A 23,826-nucleotide genomic window follows, 5' to 3' on the forward strand; every position below is an offset into this window, starting at 1 on the left:
CAGACCTGAAAAAGCTGCTTTATTTAGCGGCCTGGGAGTTTTAACAGGTGTCAGGCCCAGCCCTTTGGGGCAGATGTGCAAACAGGCTACAAGGCTTATTTAGCCCTGTTTATACCACTTAAAAGCATGAAACAGCTCCTATACTGGCATGAAGCACAGTGTGCTGGGGGCATGTCGAGTGCTAGGTCAGAGCAATACTGCTAAGGTGGTATCAGACAGAGATGGGTCAGGTTTTGACTGGAGATCTCTGCCATCATGGAGAGACCATTAGGGTAGGGATCCCAGTGGTCTCAGCAACTCAGCAGCGCTGGGGAGGCCTCGGGGGACTCCAGACATGTGAGGACACCGAGGCCTTTATGAGGATCATGTTACGCAGAGTTCTGCCGCCCAGAGGGGTGGCCTGCTGCTATAGGAACACTGCTCATCAGTGGTCCTTGCCACTGCTTCAGGGCCTGTGGCCTCAGTGGCTGCCTCGTCACTGTAGTAAGGAGATTCTAGCAGCTTCAGGACACGTCGCACCTAGAGAACAGGTGAGAAGAATTAGGTGAGGGGCATATTTAATGGCAGCCCTTCCTCCCAGGGACGTAGTAGGCACAGGTGTGTACTTGCCTCAGAAAAGTCTCCGTTTTCAGCAGCTTCAATGGCATTCTGTGCAATATAGTTCCTTAGGACGTACTTGGGGTTGTTGGCATGCATGATGCGCATACGTTCGGCCTGCCAGGCAGCAGTATCTCCGACGCCCTCCTTCTCCTTGTCCAGACGGACTCTGGAATCATATCCCTAGCTGGGTTTTCCCAACAAGAAAAGCTTGCTCCGTTCCCCCCAATTCAGAGCCATCTGCAGCCACCTCCTTGTGCCACTGTGCCAAGGAGCCCGGACAAGTGACCCTGGAAGTTGCTTACCTGTACTTCTGTAGCCAGGTTTCCCAGTGGTCTGTGTTTCTGCTCTGCAATTCAGCGGGGCTCAGCTGTTCCAGCCGTGACTGTTGTTCCACACGCTCTAGTTCCTTTGTGACATTTGCTTGAGTGCCAATGAGTGCAAAGAGCTGTGGATTCGACTGTGCAAGCATCAGCATCATAGAGAGTTGCCTGCAGGGAGGGGCGGCATGGGAATACCTCAGCCAGGGGGCAGTATACAGACTTTGTCTTGCTGTGAGGTTGGCTGCTTTGTAGATAGCCATATGACTCAGGTGCTGGGGCAACTTTCAGATTGCCCTGGACCCAGGCATTGTAGTTAGCTGAGGAGGTGAGAGACCATCTGACCAGGGTGTTTCCACCAAATCTGAAGTGCCATTTCTTCTTAATGATTACTGCTCCAGTCTCCACTAAATTCCATCTGCATGACTAGCCTCTGTGTTGTTATTTGATAGCCATAAGCCACTACCAGCATTTCCCACATCTCTGGACAGTGTGCACACCCTGTAGGAGATGGTATGGAAGACACAGTATGCTTGGCATCTCCATCCCAGTCCACGTGTGTTCTGCTTTCTTCGTGTTAGTGCCCTGGTCCTCAATGCTGCAGAAATGTGGCCTTACTGCATTTCATGCACAGGAATGGGGCAGCTGCAAGGCTCCCGGTGCACCTGTGAAGGATTCTTACTGGCAGTCTCCAACCTCCCTGCTGTTCCCCTTCTGAAAAGAAATCCAAGGGTCTGCTCACCGTGGATCCATCTGGGGTCGGAAGGCAAGCCTTAGTTCTTCCAGAGAGGCACACTGGGAGGTCAGCCTGGTTAGGAACTCTGCTGAGTCCGATGGTTCGGTCGGGAAGGAGCTCAGCATATAGAAGGTGTTTGTGAAGTCAGCACCTGAAAAACGAGCTGCTCAGGTGCTGGGAGGCAGATGCCGGCTCCTTAACTCCTGCCCAGCCCATTTTCTTAGCCATAGACATCTGTTACAAGTCCTTTGTAGGTCACCTGGAAAATGGATTGACACTGACAAAAACCAAGGCTAGCATGGGAGCCCCAGTCACAGTGCTTGCCTAGGGCACCTTGATACACCTGTTTACAAACATACTTGATACACTGTAGCTGTCAGCCTGACTAGCAATAATCTTTACTTGGAACCATGCAACTCCTAAGCAACATACACATAAACGGGAAATGAGGGCTGGTAAGATTGCTCAGTGGACAATGGATATGGCTTACTGCCGTATGTACTGGCCCTAGTTTGATCCCCAAGACCCAAATCATGGAACTATAATTGACTTTTAGAAATTGTTCTTCTACCTCTGCCATGTACAACACTGTAGTATGCATGTGGACACAATAATTTCTTAAAAACAAAATAAAGCCAAGTGGTGGTGGCACAAGCCTTCAGGCGGATATCTACAAGTTCCAGGACAGTCAGGGCTACACAGAGAAACCCTGTCTTGAAAAACAAATTTATAAAATGAGAAATCAGGTGTAGCAGTACATACCTATAATCACACAGTACGAAGGAGGCTGTCAAGTTCTAGGCCAGATAGCAAAATCCAGTTTATCTTGTGCTTACATGCTGTGGTACATGTGTGGAAGTCAGAGGACATCTTTATAGAATAAGTTCTCGCCCATCTTTCTGTGGTTCTGGGAGTCAAACACAGGTTCTCAGGGTTGGATACTGGAGAGCAAGCTCTCTGTGATGGGCCATCTCACCAGCCTTCCCAGTCTATATGATGCATGCATAAGAAGGCTAGAGCAAGATCTCTGCTGCCTTCCTCTATTGCTCTAGGCCTTGCTTTATTCAAGACACTCAACTGGAAGCTCCCTACCCCACCTGCAATGTTGAGGTTACCTGCCTTTTTATGTGGGTGCTATGGGTTAGGGCTTGGGTTCTCATCCTTGCAGAGCAAGCACTCTTATCCATCATCTCCCCAGCTCAGCACCCAGTTTCAAAACAATGTGGCTCAATGGATAGAGCCACTTGCCACTGTGACAACCTGTGCTCATTACCCAGGATCAACATGGTAGGAGAGATGGTTCCTGCAAATGACTGCCATGCTTGTAGGGTCATAGGCACATCTGCCTCCACACACAGAATAATAAATAGTTTTTAAAAAGGCCAGGGAGGGCTGGAGAGATGGCTCAGTGGTTAAGAGCACTGACTGCTCTTCCAAAGGTCCTGAGTTCGATTCCCAGCACCCACATGGCAGCTCACAACTGTCTGTAATTCCAATTCCAGGGGACCTGACACCCATGGCAAATCACCAATGCACATAAAATAAATCAAAAATAAATAAAAGATTTAAGAAATAAGGNGACACCCATGGCAAATCACCAATGCACATAAAATAAATCAAAAATAAATAAAAGATTTAAGAAATAAGGCCAGGGACTGTGATGGCACACATCTTTAATCTTAGCACTCCAGGGACAGAGGCAAGCAGTTTTCTTGAGTTTGAGGCTAGCCTGGTCTACATTGCAAGTTCCAGGCCGACTAGGACCTACACAGTGAGACCCTGTCTCAAAAAGGTGAAAACATAGGCTGGAGAGATGGATAAGAGGTTGAGAGCACTGCTCTACCAGAGGACCAGGGTTCAATTCCCAGCACCCACATGGTAGCTCACAACTGTATTAACTCCAGTTCCAGGACTTTGACACCCTCACATAGACATACATGCAGGCAAACATCAATGAACATAATAAAAAAACCAATGGGGTGGCCTGACAGTAGTGGAGCACGCCTTTAATCCCAGCACTTGGGAGGTAGAGGTAGGCGGATCTCAGTGAGTTTGAGGCAGCCCAGTCTACAAAGTGATTTCCAGGACAGCCAGGACTGTTCCACAGAGAAACTTTGTCTCAAAACAAAAAAAACAAAAATGACTCAAGGGGATCATTACCATAGACACTGGATATTCAGCATTAAAAAGGGAACTAAATTCAGACATGTTACAACATGGAAGAACCTATGGATCTTCTGTGTAGTAGAATCCGTCACAGACAAATCCTACTGAGGTCCCTAGAGTAGTAGATGTTTGGGGAGGTAGACAAGGAACATTTAAAGGAGACAATTCCAGTCTGGGAAATGAGAATGTCCTCAATGCCACTGAATATTTGCCCATAATGATGGTTCTGTGGCTCACCAGTCAGATGCATGGTCTCCAGAAGCTTGGCCACAAGTGTCCCATCTTCTTCCTGCTCCACTCGAATAAGGCCCAGCTTCTTACGCATCTTCTGTAGATAGTGCCTTTGGAATTCGCTGTCAAACTCCTCTGCTAGGATGGCCTCACCCAGAGCAAGTGGCAGCTCAGGCTCCAGGGCTTCAGCCAGTTTCTGCAGATTCCACTTGCACACCTGAGGCTGCTTGCTATATGTGTAGCGCCCAGCATTGTCAGAGGCATTGCACACATGGTCAGGGTCATATCTGCCACACAAAGAAGTGCTATCAGAGGAGACGCAGTGAGGGCAGGCTCCTGGGGAAGACTGATGACTATGCCAATGCGACCCCACCCGTGCTCTGTCAGGTCCTGTGGGCCCAGGCCAAGAACTCTAGGATAGCTGTACTTTGTTATACCTAAACACAACCAGTTAAGCCTCAAGGCCAGGGGGAAGCTCCTTGAGACCATATAGACTTAAGCTATTGGATATAGCACCCCCATCCTTACCACCTGTCTCTGCTCTGCCTCCTCCCCCGTACTCCCACTCCTTTGACCCACTTAAACCCTGTCAGTGAAGGGACTTGTTCTAACTCCTATAATCCTATCATTCAGGAGCCTAAAACAGGAGGATCATAAGTTCAAGACCAGCCTGGATTACACAGTGAGTTCCAAAAAACCCCTTGATTTCTGGCTTGTAGGAATGGCTGACCAGACACTGCTGGGAATGAAACATTGAAAAAAGGCACATGAGCAGCATGTAGGCCTGTTCCCTGCTACTTTCCCATACCCATGACCCTACGCTGTGGCCAACAGGCAAAAGCTCCGTCACCTGTAACCCTAAGGACATTACCTGTCCAGGAAGCCAAAGGGTCCATAGTCAATAGTGAGCCCCACGATGCTCATGTTGTCCGTGTTGAGTACTCCGTGGCAGAAGCCAACGCACTGCCACTCGGCCACCATCCGTGCTGTGCGTCGTGTCACCTGGAGCAGGACAGGCCCTTCCTCACGCCAGAGCACCCAGCGCATCTCCTGGATGCCAGTGGGTTTTCTCTAAGCAGATCTCAGTCTAGGGCCCTCTATAAATACTCCCTTTACCACTCAGTGTTTCAGAATTATGTTTGGGGTGAGTTGATTTATATGGGCCTAAGTTCCATTTTTACCACCTCTTCTTTTATCTGCTACCAATTCTGGATAAAGCATAAAAATCAGCGTCCCAGACTGAGGCCCAGGAAAACTCCACACTTGTCAGTTGCTTATTTCCTAGACATTCCTATTCCATCTCCACACTGGGTGCTATACAGCCATGCCACCAACAGCCCACCAGTGACCCTGAACATAAGTCCAGTGTGGCCTGGAGAACAGGAGCCCAAGCACAGGACTACAGCACAGCCCCTACCGCCCAAGCAAATGACCTTTTGTGCCTCACCGGTGTGAAAAGCCCAGGAGTTCCTGGGAACCAGAGAGTACTGGCCTTCCAGTTTCATGACAAAGACAGGAGCTTATGAGAGCAGAAAGCTGAGCCTCACAGCTCCTCCTGGTGCTTTGTGGCTATGTCACACCACATCCCCAGCAACTGTGCCAGAGGTGGGAAATAGAAGTGACATGGTGTGGGACAAAGCCCCACGGACTCATGCTTGGAGTATTCTGCTGCAATAACTTGTAGTAGTCTAGCCCAAGCCACACAGAAACAGAACTATGCCTGGTCTTTGCTGGGGGGGCGGGGTGTCCACATCTCTTCTCCCAAGTTGAGATACCATGTGGGTGTGCTGGGTTGAGGCCACCGACCCATGCAGTAGGTATCCAGCACTCAACAGTGCTTCTGTCCATGCGTCCTTCCTTCCAAGACTAGCTGGGCCTCTTAGTTCTTATAGGTGTACTCAGCACCAGGTGTCTTGTCAAAGCATCAAAACGCCCTGGTGTATAGGGTGTGGCGAACACATGCCTTTAACCCCAACACTCAGGAGGCAGAGCAAGTGGATCTTTATGAGTCTGAGACCAGCCTGGTTTACAGCAAGTTCCAGGCTAGCCAATGCTACTTGGTAAAACTGTCTCAAAATAACAAAGCCCTGGTTCATGAGGCTGAGGGAGATGATGAGACCAGAGAGCAGCAGCAAGGAGCAGAAAAGGACAGGGATACCAGATAAAGGCCTCTGTCTCTGGCCACAGTGACCATATTGGCCAACAAGTAGCACTCAACCCATGGTCATTGGGGAGGGCCAGTGGGAAACCTGCCTACCTCTCTGAAAAAGGCAGCGTTCCTCTGTATGTTGTCACTGTCACAGGTATGGGCAGCCTGGATTTCAGGGTAGAAAGAGCTGATCACATAGTCGAGCATCTGCACTCGGATATCATTTCGTCCCACGCTAGGGCCTGCACGCCCTGTGTATTCATCTGGGGGCTTAAAAATTTCAAAGGAGCCAAATCTGCAGAAAAAACCCCAGTGTTCAATATGTCAGACAGACCCCATCCCTTTGTGAGAAAAAGAAACACCAGCATGGCTACAAAGCCTTGGAGCCCTACAATGGAAAGAACACGCGAATAGACAAAGCCACACCCAGCCAGAGCCTAGCCAGATCTCTGAGTAACAGACTTGACAATTAATCTCATCTCTAGTTCCCAGATCCTGGGAGGCCCATCAGGCCCAGAAACCACCATGGCTGTCTACTTTGGCAACTCCAACTCCACACAGGGTTTTGTGCATACCCCAAACACTATGAAGACCAGCAGGGCTGGCTCCACCAGAGAGAATACATGGCAGGGTGGCTGTCCCACAGGGAAACTGGTCGTGTACAGAGACTTTTGTTAACCAGAGACAGGGTTTCTCTGTGTAGCCCTGGCTGTTCTGGAACTCGCTCTGTAGACCAGGCTGGCCTCAAAACTCAGAGATCTGCCTGCCTCTGCCTCACGAGTGCTGGGATTAAAGGTGTGTGCCACCATGCCCGGCTGGTATTTTTTTTTTTTATTGTAACTGTGTTGCTACTGGTAATTGGTGGGCAGAGGCCAGTGATGCTATCAACATTGTACACGGCACAGGAAGGCTTCTACTCAAATGTTACCAAGTTAGGGTGAAGGACATCTAGAGTGAAGAGGTTATCATCTCTGGCCTCTTTCCATCCTCCCAGAGGTCAGAAAAAGCCAGAGACCAACAGTGTGTGGGGTGGGTGGTGAGTAACAGATTGCCAACTAGTCTGGGCATGACAGGATGGAGAGCCGTAAGAACATACTAGCCACCTCCTGGGAGTTCCTCATTCAGATGGCTGGCTCCAAGCTAAGGTACAAAAGAACCTGCCAGATAGGCCCAGGTTAATGACTAAGAAAAAAGCTATAGGTGTCTGCTTATGGTGACACGAAATGAGGCCATTTTCTTGTGGAAATTCTATGTGGTTCTTGGTCAAGGGGCATCAAGAGGCATCTGGGGTTAAATCCTGACCACAGCCAGGTGCTGTTGCTTATTCACGAGCTGGGTTCAACATTCTGGCTGCAGAAGCATGGATCTTCTACGATCTATGAGCAAGTGCACGTAGACAGGCCTAATGGACCCCAGCATTACCTTATAAAAGTGGGAGCTATACGCAACACAACCGTGCACTTTTCATATTTTGGATTACCATCATAGAACACGTCGCGAATCACTGTGGACTCAGATGTGACGCAGGCCCCGGCCCTCGTGGTGGGGATCCCCAGGTGAAACATGGCTTCACTGCACAGGAACTCACGGATGCTTGACCGGAGGACTTTGCGACCATCAGCCTGTCTGAAATTATACACAGGCCAGGGAGCCAGTCAGGCAAAGGTTACAAGAGCTTTGGTGTGGCAGTCATACGACTAAGGCTGGGTGAAGAAAAACACTTCAAACCTGCAGTTTTGTCTTCAGGAGTGTTTTACACAAACCCCTGTTACAATAATTAGCGCATTATACACATTAGCACCCTCTGCAATAATGAAAAACAGAAAACGGGCCACGCGGTGGTGGCGCACGCCTTTAATCCCAGCACTTGGGAGGCAGAGGCAGGAAGATCTCTGTGAGTTTGAGGCCAGCCTGGTCTACAAGCGCTAGTTCCAGGACAGGCTCCAAAGCTACAGAGAAACCCTGTCTCGAAAAAAAACCAACCAACCAAATAAACAGAAAATCACCTGTGGAGGTTTGAAAGAAAATGGCCCCCAAAGGTAGTGGCACTATTAGGAGGTGTGGCCTTGGAGGGTGTGTGTCACTGTGGGGTGGGCTTTGAAGTCTCTTTTCTCAAGCTTCCCTCAAGTGTTGACTTCCTGTTGCCTACAAGATGTAGCACACTCAGCTCTAGCACGTCTGCCTGCACACTGCCATGCTCCCTTTCATGATCATACTGGACTGAAGCCCTGAAACTGTTAAGCGAGCCCCTTCAATTAAACGTCTGACGTTATAAGAGTTGCCGTGGTCATGGTGTCTCTTCACAGCAATGGAAACACTAAGGCGCACTCTGAGCGAGCAGGTACAGAAGCAGCTGTTACCAGGGTCTCAGAGAAGGGCACAGGCTCTGCTCCAAACGCAAAGGGCAGGCAGGAACTGCTGTGACTGCAGCATAGTAGGTAGTGCTGCAACAAGCAGCGCATGTCATACCCCTGCATGGCCACAAGTCTACGCGTGACAGACTCAGTAGGGCTACAGGGATCTAAAGAACAAAAAGGGGGACACAACTGCATTCTACAAGTAGTTTGTATACCTTGAACTCTTCCCACACACTGGGCCTGTTTTGTTTTTATCAGAATACAATATTGGAAGCCCAGCACAGTGATGGTTCACCTACCTGGACAGGCCACACCCATAGTCACTCCTTGCATGAGGGATGCCTTGGATGCCCTAACCAACAGAGGCCCCTACCTGTAACCAACCAAACCAATACGCTGTGTACAGCCCTGTAACCTCAGTGTGTGGAAGACAGGAGAATCAAAAGTTTAAGATCAAGTCTGGTGTGGAGACACATGCCTTTAATCCCAGCACCTGGGAGGCAGAGGTAGATGAATCTGAGTTCAAGGCTAGCACAGTACATGTGGCAAGTTTCAAGAGAGCCAGAGCTATGTAGTGAGACCCTGTCTCAAGACAGAAAAGGATAACATAGTCCATGCTAACCTAGTTGGAGTCTAGGAAATGTGATCTGCCCTGTGAGCTCTCTTCCGGCAGTGTTACCCTCTCATCTTTGCTGTGTGACCACATGGCAATTCTGGCTTCTCTGTAACCTAAAGCTGGCATGCAGGTAGGCTGCTGTGCACAGGACTGAGGCTTGGCAGTAGAGGTTTTTTTTATTATTTTTTTTTTAAGATTTCTTATTTAACATATATACACACCAGTAGAGGGCACCAGATCTCATTTAGATGGTTGTGAACCATCACGTGGTTGTAGGGAATTGAACTCAGGACCTCTGAAACCTCTTAACCTCTGAGCCATTTCTCCAGCCCCCAGCAGGAGAGTTCTTGAGCTTACCACAAGGGCTTGTCCTAAAGCCCCTACATTCAAGGCAGGGAGGAGGCAGGGGAAGAGTCCACCTACCCATCTCGGGGCTCTAGAAGCCTTGACCCCACAACCACCTCCAATGTCAGCCTCAAGTCTTGGCAAAGCATTGAGGTCAGGGACCGGACACACCAATTATGAGACCTAAGCAAGGGTCAAAGGGATCTCTGGCTTAAAGGAAACATTTTAGCTGACTCAGGTATGGAAACACCAACTAAAAGTACGCACAAAAAGCATCTTTTGTGGCTGGATATGTGGCTCAGTAGTAGCCTAGAACTTGTGGGGTTCTGGATCTGATTCTCAGCACCATGACAAGATATAAACAACAAAGCCTTCCGACATCAAGTTATCCTGACAACAGGCTTGTGTGTGTGTGTGTGTGTGTGTGTGTGTGTAACTTGTGAACAAGGATATCAAAACGAAGACGTTTGAGCCGCTCCCAGAACAAGTGGGCTCTGGAATGTGGTATCTGCCCTTCTCAGGAGTGGACACCTCTGCTAAGCTTGCTCCACGTGAGCAGCAGAGTGCCAGGTGAAACCATCAATTTGGCTTGGGGCACAGATCAAAGGTTTGGGGGTGGGAAGATGAGGAAGAATCCACTATTCTGAGAACTCGCCTGAGATGAAGACACTTGGTGGGGGATGGTTGGCACGTTGGTGGTTGGAGGAAGAGAGGCAGATGTAGTGTCAAGCCATAAAACCCCAACTCACTATCTCTTAGTCACTTAACAAGCATCTTACAATCAGGTAATGAAAACCAGAAACAGAGCCCGAAGTGCTCTCTGGACCTGGGTGGCAGGACTTGGGTAAGAGCTTCTTTGGGCCTGTATGGATTTGGACAGGCCTGTCTTGGACCACTGGGGTACTTCCCACAGGAATCCAAGAACCAACTGATGGTGTGTGTGTGTGTGAGCGATTAGAACTGACAAGCTTGGGAGAATGGCCACAGAGAAGGTGGGTATGACAAGAGACTATCCCTCCAGTCCCTAGACGGTGCAGAGAGAGGCCTGCTAGAGCCTGGGCAAGTTGGGGAAGCAGATTGCTTAAGCAACATGGGAAAACAGATGCCAGGCCACTAGTACAACACTTCACCTCCGAAAACTGGGCAAACAGTATCAATCCTGGAACTGGCTCCAAAGTCCTCGGTGTGTTTCTGACAACATAACGGGCAGCCGTTAGAGGCGTGCTCCTTCTGCTTCACCTGACAGAACAGGCAGCTGGGGACCGCTACAGAGTGTCTGTCAGAAAGGGAACACAGCCCCTAACTCCCTGTTCTGTCTTGTCACCGGGCACCTCCCGGTCAGGCCTCTATGCCTTCCTCCACAAAACCTTTTGCAAAGACGCTCCACCTTCTATGCACTAAGCCCTCCATGGAGCTCTTCTGGGCGTCGGGCTGGCTATCCCAACCCGGGCCAAGAGCGCCACTGAGCACCTTCCCGTTTCACCCAAGCGCGCAGGAGGAGGCCGCCTGGGTGCTCCCAGAGTTCCGCACCTGGAGAAGGGCGTGGGGCCGGCGCCCTTGAGTTGCAGCTCCCAGCGCTCGCCGCCGGCCGCAGTGCACACCTCGCCCAGGTACATGGCGGCGCCGTCGCCCAGCTGCCCAGCGAACTGGCCGAACTGGTGTCCACAGTAGCAGTGCGCGGCGGGCTCGGCGCCCGGCAGCAGAGCATTGCCACTGAAGAAAAGCGCGGCTTCGGCCTCGACCTCGGCCTCCTCGCTGGCCTCGAGCCCCAGCAGCGCCAGCGCGGGCCCCGACAGCGCCACGAGGCGCGGCCGCCGCAGCGGGGCGGGCCGTGCGCGGCTGAAGCAGGCTCCGGGCACCGGCCGCGGGGTGGACAGGACGTCCTCGGGTCCGGGCGGCGGCGTCTCCACCGGCAGCGCGCGCAGGGCGCGGTTGTCGAAGCGCAGCGCCGCTAGCCAGCGCGGCGTGGGCTCCATAGCAGCAGCCCAGGCGGACCAGGGCGCGGGCGCCGGAAGCGCGAGGCCGACGGACTGCGGCCGGGTCCTGGCAGCCGCGAGAGAAGCCCCTAACGCGGCTCTAAGGGAGGCCATTCGCCTCGCCGCCGGAAGCTCGCTCGCCAAGACCGGAAGTTTTTCACCACCCAATTCTGGGATGGCGAGGGGCACGCCCAGAAGCGTGACTCTGATTGGTTCTCTTTCTTTTGTCTACTTCCGGGCTTCGATAAGTTGCAGGTGAGTGGGCCCGAGGCGCTCTCTACACTCTGACATCAGGGTACCTGACCAGTAGACCTCCGAAGCTCCCACCCGGGTGACATGGAATACTCCAAGTGGGCTTACAGGCCGAGTGACGTCCCTAAAAGACCACCAGGGGCTCCGCTCCTCTAACTGATGGGCAGCCAAGGTCATCCCCAGCACCACTGGGTGCTTTGCATTTGGGCGGTTCTGTCCATCACACCCATAAAAACAGAAATTAAATCTTTGAGCTGCTTTATTCAGAGAGCCAACAATCTCGGACAGTAGTTTAACATCCTAAAGTAGCTTTCATCTAATCTTTAGTCAGCAGATTATGTAGGTACATACAAAGGCAGTCAGTCATTCCAAACTTGAGTCTTGCCCCTCTGCTCAGGACGTCAATATTGTTTCAGATTTACGGTGTTGCTTTCCTCTCCATCATCCCCTCTCTGTGAGCAGGGGGAAGGTCTGCAAGCAAGGGCCCGAGTCTTTCATTTGTCCTGAGTCAGATGCTTGGATAACATTCCTGCTCAATTCAGAGCACATATCAATGTAGATTCCTTTCTACAATAAATGTATTCTTATAATGTAGAATATACAGTGCCCTTCCATTACGACATTTTTTTCTCATTTGTTTTGACCGGAGAAGGGCCAGAAATCTTGTAGGTGTTCCTGTGGGATTTGTGGGAGAGCGGGGAGCTGGCCACCTAAGACTTACTATAGGGATAATTTGAGTAAACAATTACACTAGGGCAAGGCTGAAGCAGATTGGGTATCGGGTCAGGGCAGGAGTCTGAGCTTACCACGTACAGAACCTCTCTCTGAAGTGATCACATCTCCTTTCATCCCCATTTTGTGTCTGTCAACTGCACTCTAGGTGGTATGAACCTTGATGATGGGAGGTAGACAGCATCCAGTGCTCAGGGAAACCCATTAGCCTCACACAGAAGACTTTGAGCATGGACAAGCACACTCCTTCCTGGCTGTGTTACTTCATTTCAGCCACTGAGAATTCACATCTGGAACTTTTCCTGGGGCCACAGTGGGCTTCTAAAACTGCAACGAACCTAGCTCTGCTCCTGGAGCTGTGTGATTACACTAGTGAATTTGCCCTCCCTCTACACTGGAGGCAGGATGCTGTGTATGTAGACTTTTTCTGTGAAAATAGGCTTTAGCACCTCAGCCCTGGCCAGAGGATCTGTGTTGTTGCTGCTGCCACTAACATGGACTTCACTGGCTACCTTCAGGGTCTACCTTGCATCCAAGAGATGATGTATCCCCTCTCCCGTTTGCGAGGCAGTCCTGAAGCATGAACCAGAGGGTATACAGGTGCTGAATACATGCACTTGGCTGGCACACAGATAACCTTGCTAGGCACTTGTGAGCACCAGCCCGTATACTTTGCTGAGGTGGATAGTATGTACTCTGGGATGCAGGAGTACCTCTAAGCATCCTGCAGACCTGGGGGCAGATGACAAAAGAGGAAGACAGTCCCCATCACCTGAGTCCCATTTCCATACACTTCACAAAACGGGAACTTCCAAAATTAAAATTTATTTCTCTTTCTAGGGAATGAATCCACAAGTGTGAGACAGAAGTACACAGCCCAACCAGCCCTGTATCCCCTGCCCAGCTCAGTGTTTCATTATTTGGCAGTCAGCACAAGGATAATCAGAGTGGTCTTGGTCTTGCTAGGCTGTGCAGTATGCCAGGAGCCACACCTGTATACATGAATGGCTGGGTGTGTACAAGCCAACCATGGTCCTAGGTCTGTGGTCCATAGTGGGTCCACTACTGTCCACAGTGCAGTCTGGGCATCCCACCTAATGCACAGGAATCAGGTCAAGCCCCTCCTAGCACCAAGGGCAGCCAGAGAAGCAGGCTGATACCTGAGGCAGCCCCATGCCACACTGAGCTGTACTGGAGTCTAGCAGAGGCTGACCTGGACACCCAAGCTGACTCTGACATACACTGCCCACTTGGGGCACACAAATACAAATAAAAAGACTTCTTTGTCCTCGCTGGATTTAAGGCTTGTATTTCCTGATATTTGCTTCAGTTTGTTTTTTTCTTTGACGTCAAAATTACCTGAGTAAAAACTTTTTTGATATTAAAAAACAAAATCCAAACCACAGACTCTCTGCAGGCAGAGATGCAGCTGGCAAAGCTGCATGCATGTCCAGGCCAGCCAAAGGCCTGACACACCCACAGGAAGGAGCTGCATGGACACCCAGCTCCCCATATTGGCCGGCCCCAAACCCACAGTGAGATGCACTCGGGGCCAGTTGCTCCTGCCGGCCAGAGCACAAGGCACAGTGAGGTAGGTAGAGCAACAGCTTGCCAGGCCCACCCTGGGGTTAGGTGTGGGGCACCTCAGTGCCTCCCTGGGGTTAGGTGTGGGGCACCTCAGTGCCTCCCCTCAGCTTTTGGCCCTTTTGGAGTTAGGCCACTGGGTCCTGACACTGTGGACGGCCCTGACACCCATGGGGGCCCCTACAATGTATGTGTGGGGCTGCTGGGAAGCCTGAGCTCAGACAATTAAATATTCTTTATTTGGGAGGGCTAGGCATGGGGAAGGTAGGGTAAGCCTGGCCTAAGCCCCCATAGGGGGTGGCTTGGATGCATCTGCACCCAGGAACATCCCCGGACAGGTGGTGCCAGCTCCTTGGGAGCACCAGATGTGATGCAGAGGAGTAGAGCCCCGGGGTGTGGTCTCTTCTTTGTATGGTCCTCCTACCGGCCTGGCCGGGCCTCGCTCACCCTCTGGAGGCAGAACTGCGCAGCAGGCAGTGATAGGACCAGGTTCATGGTTCGACGGCCCATCCAGTAAAGACTGTAGCCCAGCAGGCCAAAGAAGGCAGCCTTCACAGCCACCCGGGACACTCTGCCAGAGATGGACGGAGGGGGAACTCTGTGGGAGGGAGAGGTGTGGTAGGCCTGGCTGGAACATGTATGGGTCACCACCACGTGCAGCTGCAGAGACTGCTGGGTGAGGTGGGGAGGGCACTCACGTCATGATCTCCTGGATGTTGAGATCGGTACTCCAGTTCTTCTCAATGCCAGGCACATGACCCATGCCAACGACACCCACAACCACAGATGGGACACACTTCCTGGGCTCAGCTGTCGAGGGAGGGCAAAAGTCAGTGGGAGGCACAGAGCTATTATCTTGGGGAGTTCCCACCCTGGCCTGTCCATCACCATCAGAGGCACGGGGAAGCTCAAGGCGCCGTGCAGCCTGCCGCAGCATATACGTCAAATAGATATCGCGCTCTGAGACAATGGTTCGGTGCAAGTCAGGAAACTCCCCGATCATCTCTGCCATCATCTGCTCCAACAGGTCCTTCTGCTTGCAGCGCTCTACATCGTCTTTGCTGAGGGCAGAGGGCATGAGCTCAGACTGTGGGGATGAAGGCATGGGACGTATTGTGTTGCTGACTCAGGGCAGGGACCATAGCAGGTGTGGACTGTGCCAGGAACAGGCCAGGAGGCTGTCCTACCTGATGGGGTCCGACAGGAAGCACAGGCCCCAGGCCAGCTTGACCTTCTGCCAGAAGGAGAGTGCAGCAATAGCCCTCTTAAAGGTGACTGGGATGGGCCGGTCACCCAAGTGGAATTTGCAGAATGGTACCTTGCTGGCCTGAGGTAGATGCTGGATGTTAGTACTTGTAACGCCATGGGTAGCTGCCACCAGCCCCCACCGAGGCATTCACAAATCCCCTAAGCCTTAGCACCCACCTCCTTGAAGGCTTCCCTGAACTCGCCACCAGGGGCCATGCCTAACTGCTCAGTGATGTGGGCCGACACCTTCAGCAGCAGCATCTGCATGAGTCCAGACATGAGCCCATTCTGTAGGAAGAGGAACCGCGTCAGCTATGGTGCACACAGTGAGCAAGGCAAAGCAGTATGAAGACAACTGCGTGTCCTCGAGCTAGGCCCCTTCCAGTAGCCAGGGACAGGCCATCCTGGCTCATGAGGCGGCTCAGACAACAGCAGGTCATCTTGGCTTCAAGAACCAATCAAATGTGTTTTCCCTGACAATTTTTTATATATGCTGGTCGAAGATGTTAAGATGTTAAGACTATCTGACCAGGTGTCTGAGGCACAGGTTGGTCCTGAGCAAACAGGCTGGAGTCCAGCACTTACAGGGAGCCTCAGTATTCATCACCTCCACCTGTGGAGGGCAACACGAACGCCTAGCGTTCACAGTGACACTGGCTGCCTCTGGTCTGGCCAGGTTGGCTGGGCCCTGAGGTGGGTCAATATGCTGAGATTCCCCACTGCATGGCTGAGACAGGTGGCCTTTCTTTAAAAAAGGTCACCCTGTGAGCTGCTGCATAGACTGTCTACTCTGTACCTTTCTTGATTCAGGAGAGTGTACTGTAACCTGGTGATAATTTATCCTACAGGAGTATCCTTATCTATCTGACATGGGGGACAGACTGCAAAGTCTAAGCTATGAGACTTAGGTGGAAGGATTTTTTTTTAAAAAAGTTTTTCATGACAGGGTTTCTCAATAGCTATGGATCCAGTCCTGGAACTCACTCTGTAGCCCAGGCTGGCCTCAAACTCACAGAGATCCCCTCTGCCTCTCAAGTACTGGGATTAAAGGCATGTGCCACCACCACCTGGCTTGTCTGTTTTTTAGAATGTAGCCCTGGCTGGCCTGGAACTTGCTTTGAAGACAGGCTAGTCTTGAACTCACAGAAATCCACCTTCCTCCCAAGTGCTGAGATTAAAGCTGTTGCCACTACACACATCCTGGGGTCATGGGTCAGGCAGTACCAACTGACTCCTGGAACTAGAGCTGATGGGGTCAGAGTGCCCGTAAGGCCAGCCCACAATAGAAACTGGACATCAGGACAGTGGCCTCCTGGTGGCACCACCTGTGTATGCTATCACACACTGTTGCTGGGAAGACTAAGTGCCACATGAGACTCCTTGAGTGGACAAGGGGCAGCAGGTGCCAGCCTCCCCACTTTGTTGACCTTTACCTAGGCCCTCACTGATGAGCCCAGACAGTTGTACGGCTCTTCTTCTAGTGGAGTATGGAACCCTCTGTTGTAAGGAGGGTGCATAGGGGTTGGGGACAGGGACAACACACGACTGGTATTAAAACCACACCTGGTTGGGCAGTGGTGGTGCACACCTTTAATCCCAGCACTCAGGAGGCAGAGGCAGGCAGATCTCTGTGAATTCAAGGCCAGCCTGGTCTACAGAACAAGTTCTAGAACAGGCTCCAAAAGCCACAGAGAAACCAACCTGTCTCAAAAACAAAAAACAAAAACAAACAAACAAACCCTAACTGCATGGTGACTTCTTTAACAGGGTATCCAGTAAAGGTTTATGGTGACAGCCCTCATCTGGAAGACTCCAGGGTGAAAAGTGCTCAGGATGTCTGGGGACACTCACTTGAGACTTTAATACTTGTTCCCTTCAAGTAAGAGGAGGTGCGCTGCAGCTGGGGCAGGACATGCTGGTGCCCTCTGAAAACCAAGCTCACAAGGATGTGCTCCTGGGTGTTGCTTCTCTTAGCCCTGCAGGGCTGGGACAATGTGGAAGGGTCATACAGCAATGTGCTGGGCCAGACAATGCTCAGACCCACCACTGCAGCTTAGCGAAACAGGTCCCTGCCTTGTGAAGGAGCCTTATCCATCTCCTCTTCCAGCCTGTCCTCCTCCGGGTGAGTAGGAGGTACGACTGCAATGACCAGGAGGCTGGCCCAGCGAGGAGTCTGCCTGTCATCGGCTCAAAGGAGACTCTGGGCTCTACAGGGAAGGGCAGCAGCTTCAGGTCGTGTGCGCACCTGCCTGACAGCCTGTTGCAGCTTCTCCAGGCTGACCTCCTTGGCCTCTCGTAGCAGCGTTTTCTCATCCATCTTCAGCATGGACACACGGTACTGACAGAGTTCCACAACTACCACGTCAGGATGCACCTCCCGGATAGTCTGTAAAGCAAGGGCCACACGCCAATAGACCCATCCTCTTGGTAGTTCCACACTGGACAAGGAACCCCACACCAGGGAACAGCCAGTGCTAACAGCCTGTGTGGCTTCAGTGACAAATTCTAGAGAAAAAGCAACCAAAGAAAGCTGTGAGGCAGCTTTACTTGTTAAAAATGAAGAAGCATAAGGCTGAGCTGTGCAGCAGGAAACACTACTTATCACTCCTGGGGACTCCGGAGCTAGAAATGCCTGCTGCAGTTCTTGTCTGGTTGCCCTGGCCTGAGTCCCTGAGGTGCAGACTGGCAGATGCAGTGTTAAAAGGGCAAGCGCTCACCTTCACTACATCCCGCTTGCTGTCATCACTGAAGTGAGCAGTGCCCACCACATATACCCTGCTCCCATCCTCAGCCACCAGCTGGGTCACAGTACGTGGAAGGTTGGGCCGCTCACGCCGCCGCTTCAGTTTCATCTCCAGGAGCAAGTTGAAGGCATCCACGTCAGCTGCAACAACAGCAAAGGCCATTGGACTACGGCCTGAAGCCAGGGCAGTCGCCTATACACCGGCTACAGACCCTTTCCAGGCCCTCAGTGAGGACTGACTCCCATGGGGCAAATAATCTCTGGCAGGCAGGGCCCTCCACACAACCGGCTTACCCAGACGACCAGACAAGCCACCTGTGAGCAGAGTGCTATCTGAGGGCCTGGGCAGGAGTTCTCTACTCACCCTCAACTAGACCCAAACTGTCGCAGGACCCAAACTGCTGTGGATGGGGAAGGGGAGGTGACCATGTGCCCTGAAAGTGTCTCAGTCACAAACATGGCTAGACTCAGGGGAAGCAGAGGCTCTGTGCAGGTATAAGTTGGCAGCCAATTTTAGGATATTTCAGGGCACCTGAGTGCAGTGAGGGGTTCCTGCTGTTTTTACTCCCTCCCCACAGCTGGGCAGGCCATTGATAGTCCCATTCCCTCCCTGGGACCCAGCACTGTGTCTATACCAAGTCCTGAAGGGAAACATACAGATGTTTTGAGGGTCTCCGGAAAGCACCCTTGGCACTGATTCCGAGGCCCCTGATGTTACCACGGGTTCCATATCAGCCTGCAGAGAGAGAGTTCAAGTAAGTGTTCAAATACCTGGGCCCCACCGCACAGGTCGGCACACTTCAGACCATTGCCTCAGGTCTAACCCGTGGAGGTACTGCTGGCTGGACCCCAAAAACACTAGTTATACCAAGTTAGGTTTCTGCAGAGAAACAGCTAAAGGGACCCAAGATAGCCGCACCAGGACCCTCACCCTGCTGTGAGCAGCACCAAAAGATGCTGCTGGACTTGGGAAAAGCGTTGTTTAGGAAGATGCTCCATCAGCCCCCAGCTTCCCTTACCTCTTGAGCTGGCTTCTCCTCTCCCTCCATGATAGGACAGCAGCTTCCTGATTGATGCAGGATGCCTGAGGAATACAGACATAGCTCTTACCCGGGGCCCCAGAAGCAGGATCAGGGATCACTGTGGCAAAAGGACTGGGTCCATGCTATTTGAGGTCTAGGGTTCTTTTGGGATGTGCCAGACTGATGAGTGTCCAGTCCCTGGCACACGGGCTTCAACCCACAAAGGTGCAAACATAGTGAAGCTAACCTGCACCTCTCTGAGGAGTTGTACTAACTCCTCTGGGGTTATTGTAGGACACAGTGCTGCGGCTGCTATCCCCATGCTGGGAACCCCAGAGCCTTTTGGGAAAGCCACTTCAAGGAAACCCTCCATTCTTTTTATAACGATGGCCACAACCATTTGGCTATGAGCCAGATGGAAGACTAAGCAAGAAGACAGCATCCTGAGGAGCCAAGATAATTTTTCCAGTTTAAAAGACAAAGAAACCTAACATGGAAGAAACTGCATTAGAAACTTGACAAGGGGTAGTACCCTGGTGACCAGTCCACGGCATTGCGGTTCCTTACTGTGTCACTGGGAGCCCCAGGGTTGGGGACCCAGAGTGCCAGATGGCACAGAGAGAAGAGTAACACACTGTCCAAAGGGGACAAAGGCAGCTCCAAACTATGGCCCAGCAAGGTCACCAGACTTCATGTATGTGCCAGTGGTCAGATGCCGCCGACCAGGCAGATGTATGTATGTATGTATGTATGTATGTATATATATATAGTGTCTTTGTGTGTGTGCCTGTATGTGCACATGTGTTTGGGTGCCAGTGGGGGACACAAGCGACAGATTAATCTGGAGCTGGAGTTACAGGTGGTTGTGAGGTAACTGATGTAAGTGTTGAGAACTGGATTCAGGTCCTCTGCAAGAACAGTATGGTACTCTTTATCTGCTAAGCCATCTCTCCAGTCACCCCTCCCAACTATATAAGTCTTAGTAAAAACATGTAAAGGTATATCAATTCCATGCTGGTGGGTTTCATGAATTACAGACGCTATTTCCTCAAACAAAATAAAATCATCAATCATAATGTACATGTTACTTATAAACATTATATTTGATTAACAAAGTGTGTGAATCCAAATATGTAAACATCCACAGGATCTGAGCACTCAGGACAGAAACACTTAGCAGACACAATGGTCCTGGCTGGAGAAAGCCTTTAAAAATGACAAACCTATTGGAAAAACCTGACCCTGGGCACAGTAATGTTTTCAAGAATTTTTATTATTACCAAATATGTATATTTGTGTGCCTGTGTGTTTTGTGCACATGGGTACAGTACCCACCTGATACCTCTAAGAGCAGTACTTATGGGGAACAGTGGTGCACACCTTTAACCCCAGCACTCAGGAGGCAGAGGCAGGTGGATCTGAGTTCAAGGCCAGTCTGGTCTACAAGGCGAGTTCCAGGACAGCTAGAACTATACAGAGAAACACTGCTCTACTCCCCCCCCCCCCCAAAAGAGCAGTACATGTTCTTACCTCCTGGGTTTTGTAATGTTTTTCATGTTTAATGTTTAGAATTCTAGTTTTCCTTCAGCTATGGCAAGAAAGGGTGATTCTGCTTTGGTGTGTTTGAGTGCTGAGGGAAATGTGCCCTGGAAGGAGCTGGGTCAGAATGGGGGGATGGTAAGATGACAATGGTCCCCACAGACCTGGGGACTTTCTGGGCTCACTTTGACCTACCACTTTTATCTGCACACTTCTTGGAACTTTCAGCCCCCCACCTACAGTCTCCTCTAGTCCTGCTGATAAATGTGATTCAGGGGTCTCTCTGGGTGTAATCAAACCTCTAATGCTGTGGTCAATATTAAAATGAGGGCAGGAAAGAGGAACTGGAGCAGGGCCAGCAAGGGTTACAAGGTAGAGGGCAGCAGAGACCATGAGACAGCCTCTGAAACCATGTGCTTCTGGCCTTATGGAGCTTCCCGCTGTTCTAGGGGCAAGCAGAGCTTACCATACTGCTCTGCCCTGGGGTCTCCCTTCTCCCTAGTCTGGAGCCTATCCTAAAATGCCCCCTGGACATTATAAAGGTTGGCACATTTGGGAAGAGTCATTGCTGACTCAGGGCCTGGGCATAGCCAGGACTACACTAGACCCCATTGCATCTGCTCATAGTTTCACCACAGGGCTCTCTTTTCAATTAACAGAATAAAAAGCTTCAAAGAAACAGGAAAGGGGAGATGTGCTGGGCCAGCTTGGGAGAATCTGCCTTCCAGGACATTGTAGGGATTGTCCCTCTCACTCCATGGAACCCCAGGCAGGGGTGGGGAGTGTAACCCAAACAGCGACCAACAGTGAAGGAGATGATCATCCGTGGTCTGGCTGAACATATGGAAGCAAACCAGTAGTACTAACAGCAGCACCAGGCTGCTGAAGCAAGAAATGAAAACTTACAACATCCTGCCTAAGTGGGAGGGGCAGCCAGAGCAGCAGCGAATGGGAAAGGACCACATCATCTCTGCCTGCCCTGCCCTTTCAGAGGTGGGGCGGTTGCAGGTTTGCAGTTAGCTTGGTAGATCTACCCTTCAAAGCTTGCTTAGGGTGCCTCTGAGCCTTTGAGGAGTATGGAGGCCACCAAAGCTGGAATACTAGCTCAAGATAGCTGTGCAAAGTCTCTGGCTGGTCCACAGCAGGGCTGATTTCACCTCCAGTCACCCCAATTGTGTGGTAGGTGGAGGAGCCCACAGGCTGGTCAAGAGCCAAGCTCTGACACCCAAACACAATACCAGGGCCCCTTGTGGCTCCCAGGCAGAGTAGTGCAGAAGGGAGGGCATGTCAGGCAAGAAGGCCACTGACAGCTTCCCCCAACCCCTGGCCAGAAGCCTGTGATTCTGAGTCCCTGCCACTATCAAATCCACACATTTTCCAATCCTTTGGCTTCCTGTCTCTCAGATGCAATATTATTAGGATACGAATACCTCTTTTCTCTGCTAACTATTTATGACTGAGCAACAGAGACAGACCCCCATTTTCACACCCACCAAACATCCAGCCACCGAACCTGCACTATGCTTGCCATGTGTGCTTTCCAGACATACTCAAGTCACAAGAAGAGACCTCCCACTGTCTAACCTCCCCAGGGAACAAATCTCTTCATAAATCTCCAGTAGTTAGCAGTTTCTAGACCTATTCCTGGCCAAGACCACACTGTAAACTTTTCCAGGGTAAAGTCTGAGAGCTGGTAAAGCGGGCCTCCAACCAGCTCTTCTTGCTGAGCAGGACTGGGAGATGCTGTTCCAGGCCTGCTACCAACCAGGCAAGATGCTTCTATATGCCAAACACCTGAACTTTTAGCATATGCTACATTTTGAGGGGAACTAGGCTTAGATTTTTGAAAATTCACAGCCATCTATGGCTTTAAGAGTAAAAACGCTGGCTCAAAGGGCAGGAAAGTCCGATTCATGTCAGGGCTCACAGGGAGACAGTGCGCTGGCATACTAGCTCAAAGTAACCAGAGGTTCTGCATTGAATGCAGACCCATTTCAGATAGGCTCCCCACCTGCCCAGCCTGGGTCCTATTAATACAAACTAAATGTATCCTCTTACCGAAACCATACACTGAAAACCTGCGCCTCAAAGTAATGACATCAATAGGCAGAGGTTTTAAGGGGTGAATGGATTCAGATAAGGCCATAAGGAAGATCCCATGATAGGATTGGTGTCCTTATAAGAGACACTAAGGAGCCGCGAGAACACAATGAGAAGGGGCCTCTAGGAGCCGGGCAGCTGTCAATCAGCAACCCAAAAAGATTAGCATTCGTCCTTGGATTCACAGTCTCTACAAGTCCGAGAAACAGACGTTTGTTAAATTTCCCGATCTACAAAACCCCATCACCACCCTGAGCTGACACACCCATCCTACTCTTCAATCTCTGAAAACCTGCTTCTCAGACGACCACGACCAGGTGAACTACTAGACAAGCCTTCATTGCCTACTCAGAGAACCAAGAAAGAAAGAAGTAACGGTGCCTAAAAGCCCTGGCCGCCTCTTGTTCGTTTCTGAAGCCTGGGCACTACCGGACCCAAGAAAACCTGCTGCAACAAAACATATTTTACCCAAGTGTGGCCGAGCTGAGGGCCGGAAGAGGAAACACATCGGAGGTGAAGAAGCCTTAGCCAGTCCTCCCGGGACCTAGTTTCTGTTCACCTGGAGACAGATGCCCTGTAGGGGCCTGCAGGCTCCTGGAGCCGTCCACTCTGCCAGAGCCTGGCATCCTGCCCACAGTACCACGGCCACCGCAAAGACGAGCCTTCTTAGAGAGGCAAGAGAGGGAGGCCCGGGGACCGCAGTCTCGTCAGACCAGCGAACCTGCAGCCCCTCCGCTGGAGGAGCACGGAAGCTTGGAGACGAGCTCACTTCTAAAGAAGCTCTTGACGTCCCAAAGCCAGCAGGGCGCTTCTGAGCGTCCGGGTTGTTTCTGGGACTCGCGATCCCAAGAAAATCTACACCGTCCTGCGCCAGCCTGACCCGGTGGGATGCGTGCCCCTGGTCGGTCTCCGTAGTCCCCACCTGCAGCTCGCGCCCTCCCGCACGCGCCTTCCAGGCGCGACGAGTCCCCGCCCGCCCGGCCAGGCCACGGCGTACCGAGCGAGGCGGCGGCGCTCCTCAGCCGGCCTCCATGCGCGCGCCGCCGGGCTGACGGGGTGGGCCGGGGCGGGGCGGCCGGACGGGCCGGACAGGCCGAGGGTGCAGGCCGCACG

General features: G+C 51.5%; 2 protein-coding genes across 5 annotated transcripts; both read right to left on the reverse strand.

The window, feature by feature from the left end:
* Window positions 1-2: 2 nt before the first annotated feature.
* Selenoo (selenoprotein O) lies at window positions 3-11,643 on the reverse strand. Its single transcript, XM_050131117.1, has 9 exons — window positions 11,048-11,643; window positions 7,622-7,825; window positions 6,308-6,494; window positions 4,922-5,052; window positions 4,057-4,337; window positions 1,660-1,804; window positions 903-1,088; window positions 610-766; window positions 3-519 (listed from the first exon to the last, which is right to left on the reverse strand). Exons 1-9 carry the CDS (start codon window positions 11,605-11,607, stop codon window positions 355-357), a joined length of 2,016 nt encoding a protein of 671 aa, XP_049987074.1. The 5' UTR covers window positions 11,608-11,643; the 3' UTR covers window positions 3-354.
* Window positions 11,644-13,286: 1,643 nt separating this feature from the next.
* On the reverse strand, window positions 13,287-23,822 carry Trabd (TraB domain containing). Of its 4 annotated transcripts, none has more exons than XM_050131148.1 (10): window positions 23,711-23,822; window positions 19,072-19,136; window positions 18,710-18,788; window positions 18,027-18,193; window positions 17,555-17,695; window positions 15,487-15,597; window positions 15,249-15,388; window positions 14,950-15,122; window positions 14,760-14,871; window positions 13,287-14,659 (listed from the first exon to the last, which is right to left on the reverse strand). In XM_050131148.1, exons 2-10 carry the CDS (start codon window positions 19,099-19,101, stop codon window positions 14,482-14,484), a joined length of 1,131 nt encoding a protein of 376 aa, XP_049987105.1. In that variant the 5' UTR covers window positions 19,102-19,136; window positions 23,711-23,822; the 3' UTR covers window positions 13,287-14,481. The 4 variants fall into 4 exon arrangements, with proteins under 4 accessions (XP_049987105.1, XP_049987114.1, XP_049987088.1 ...); XM_050131157.1 differs by lacking the exon at window positions 23,711-23,822 and adding an exon at window positions 23,483-23,684; XM_050131131.1 differs by lacking the exon at window positions 23,711-23,822 and adding an exon at window positions 23,273-23,684.
* Window positions 23,823-23,826: the final 4 nt, after the last annotated feature.

This window comes from Alexandromys fortis, unplaced genomic scaffold, assembly GCF_014885135.2.
Source record: "Alexandromys fortis isolate MF-2015 unplaced genomic scaffold, M_Fortis_MF-2015_v1.1 scaffold_28, whole genome shotgun sequence".
Classification (NCBI taxonomy): Eukaryota; Metazoa; Chordata; class Mammalia; order Rodentia; family Cricetidae; genus Alexandromys; species Alexandromys fortis.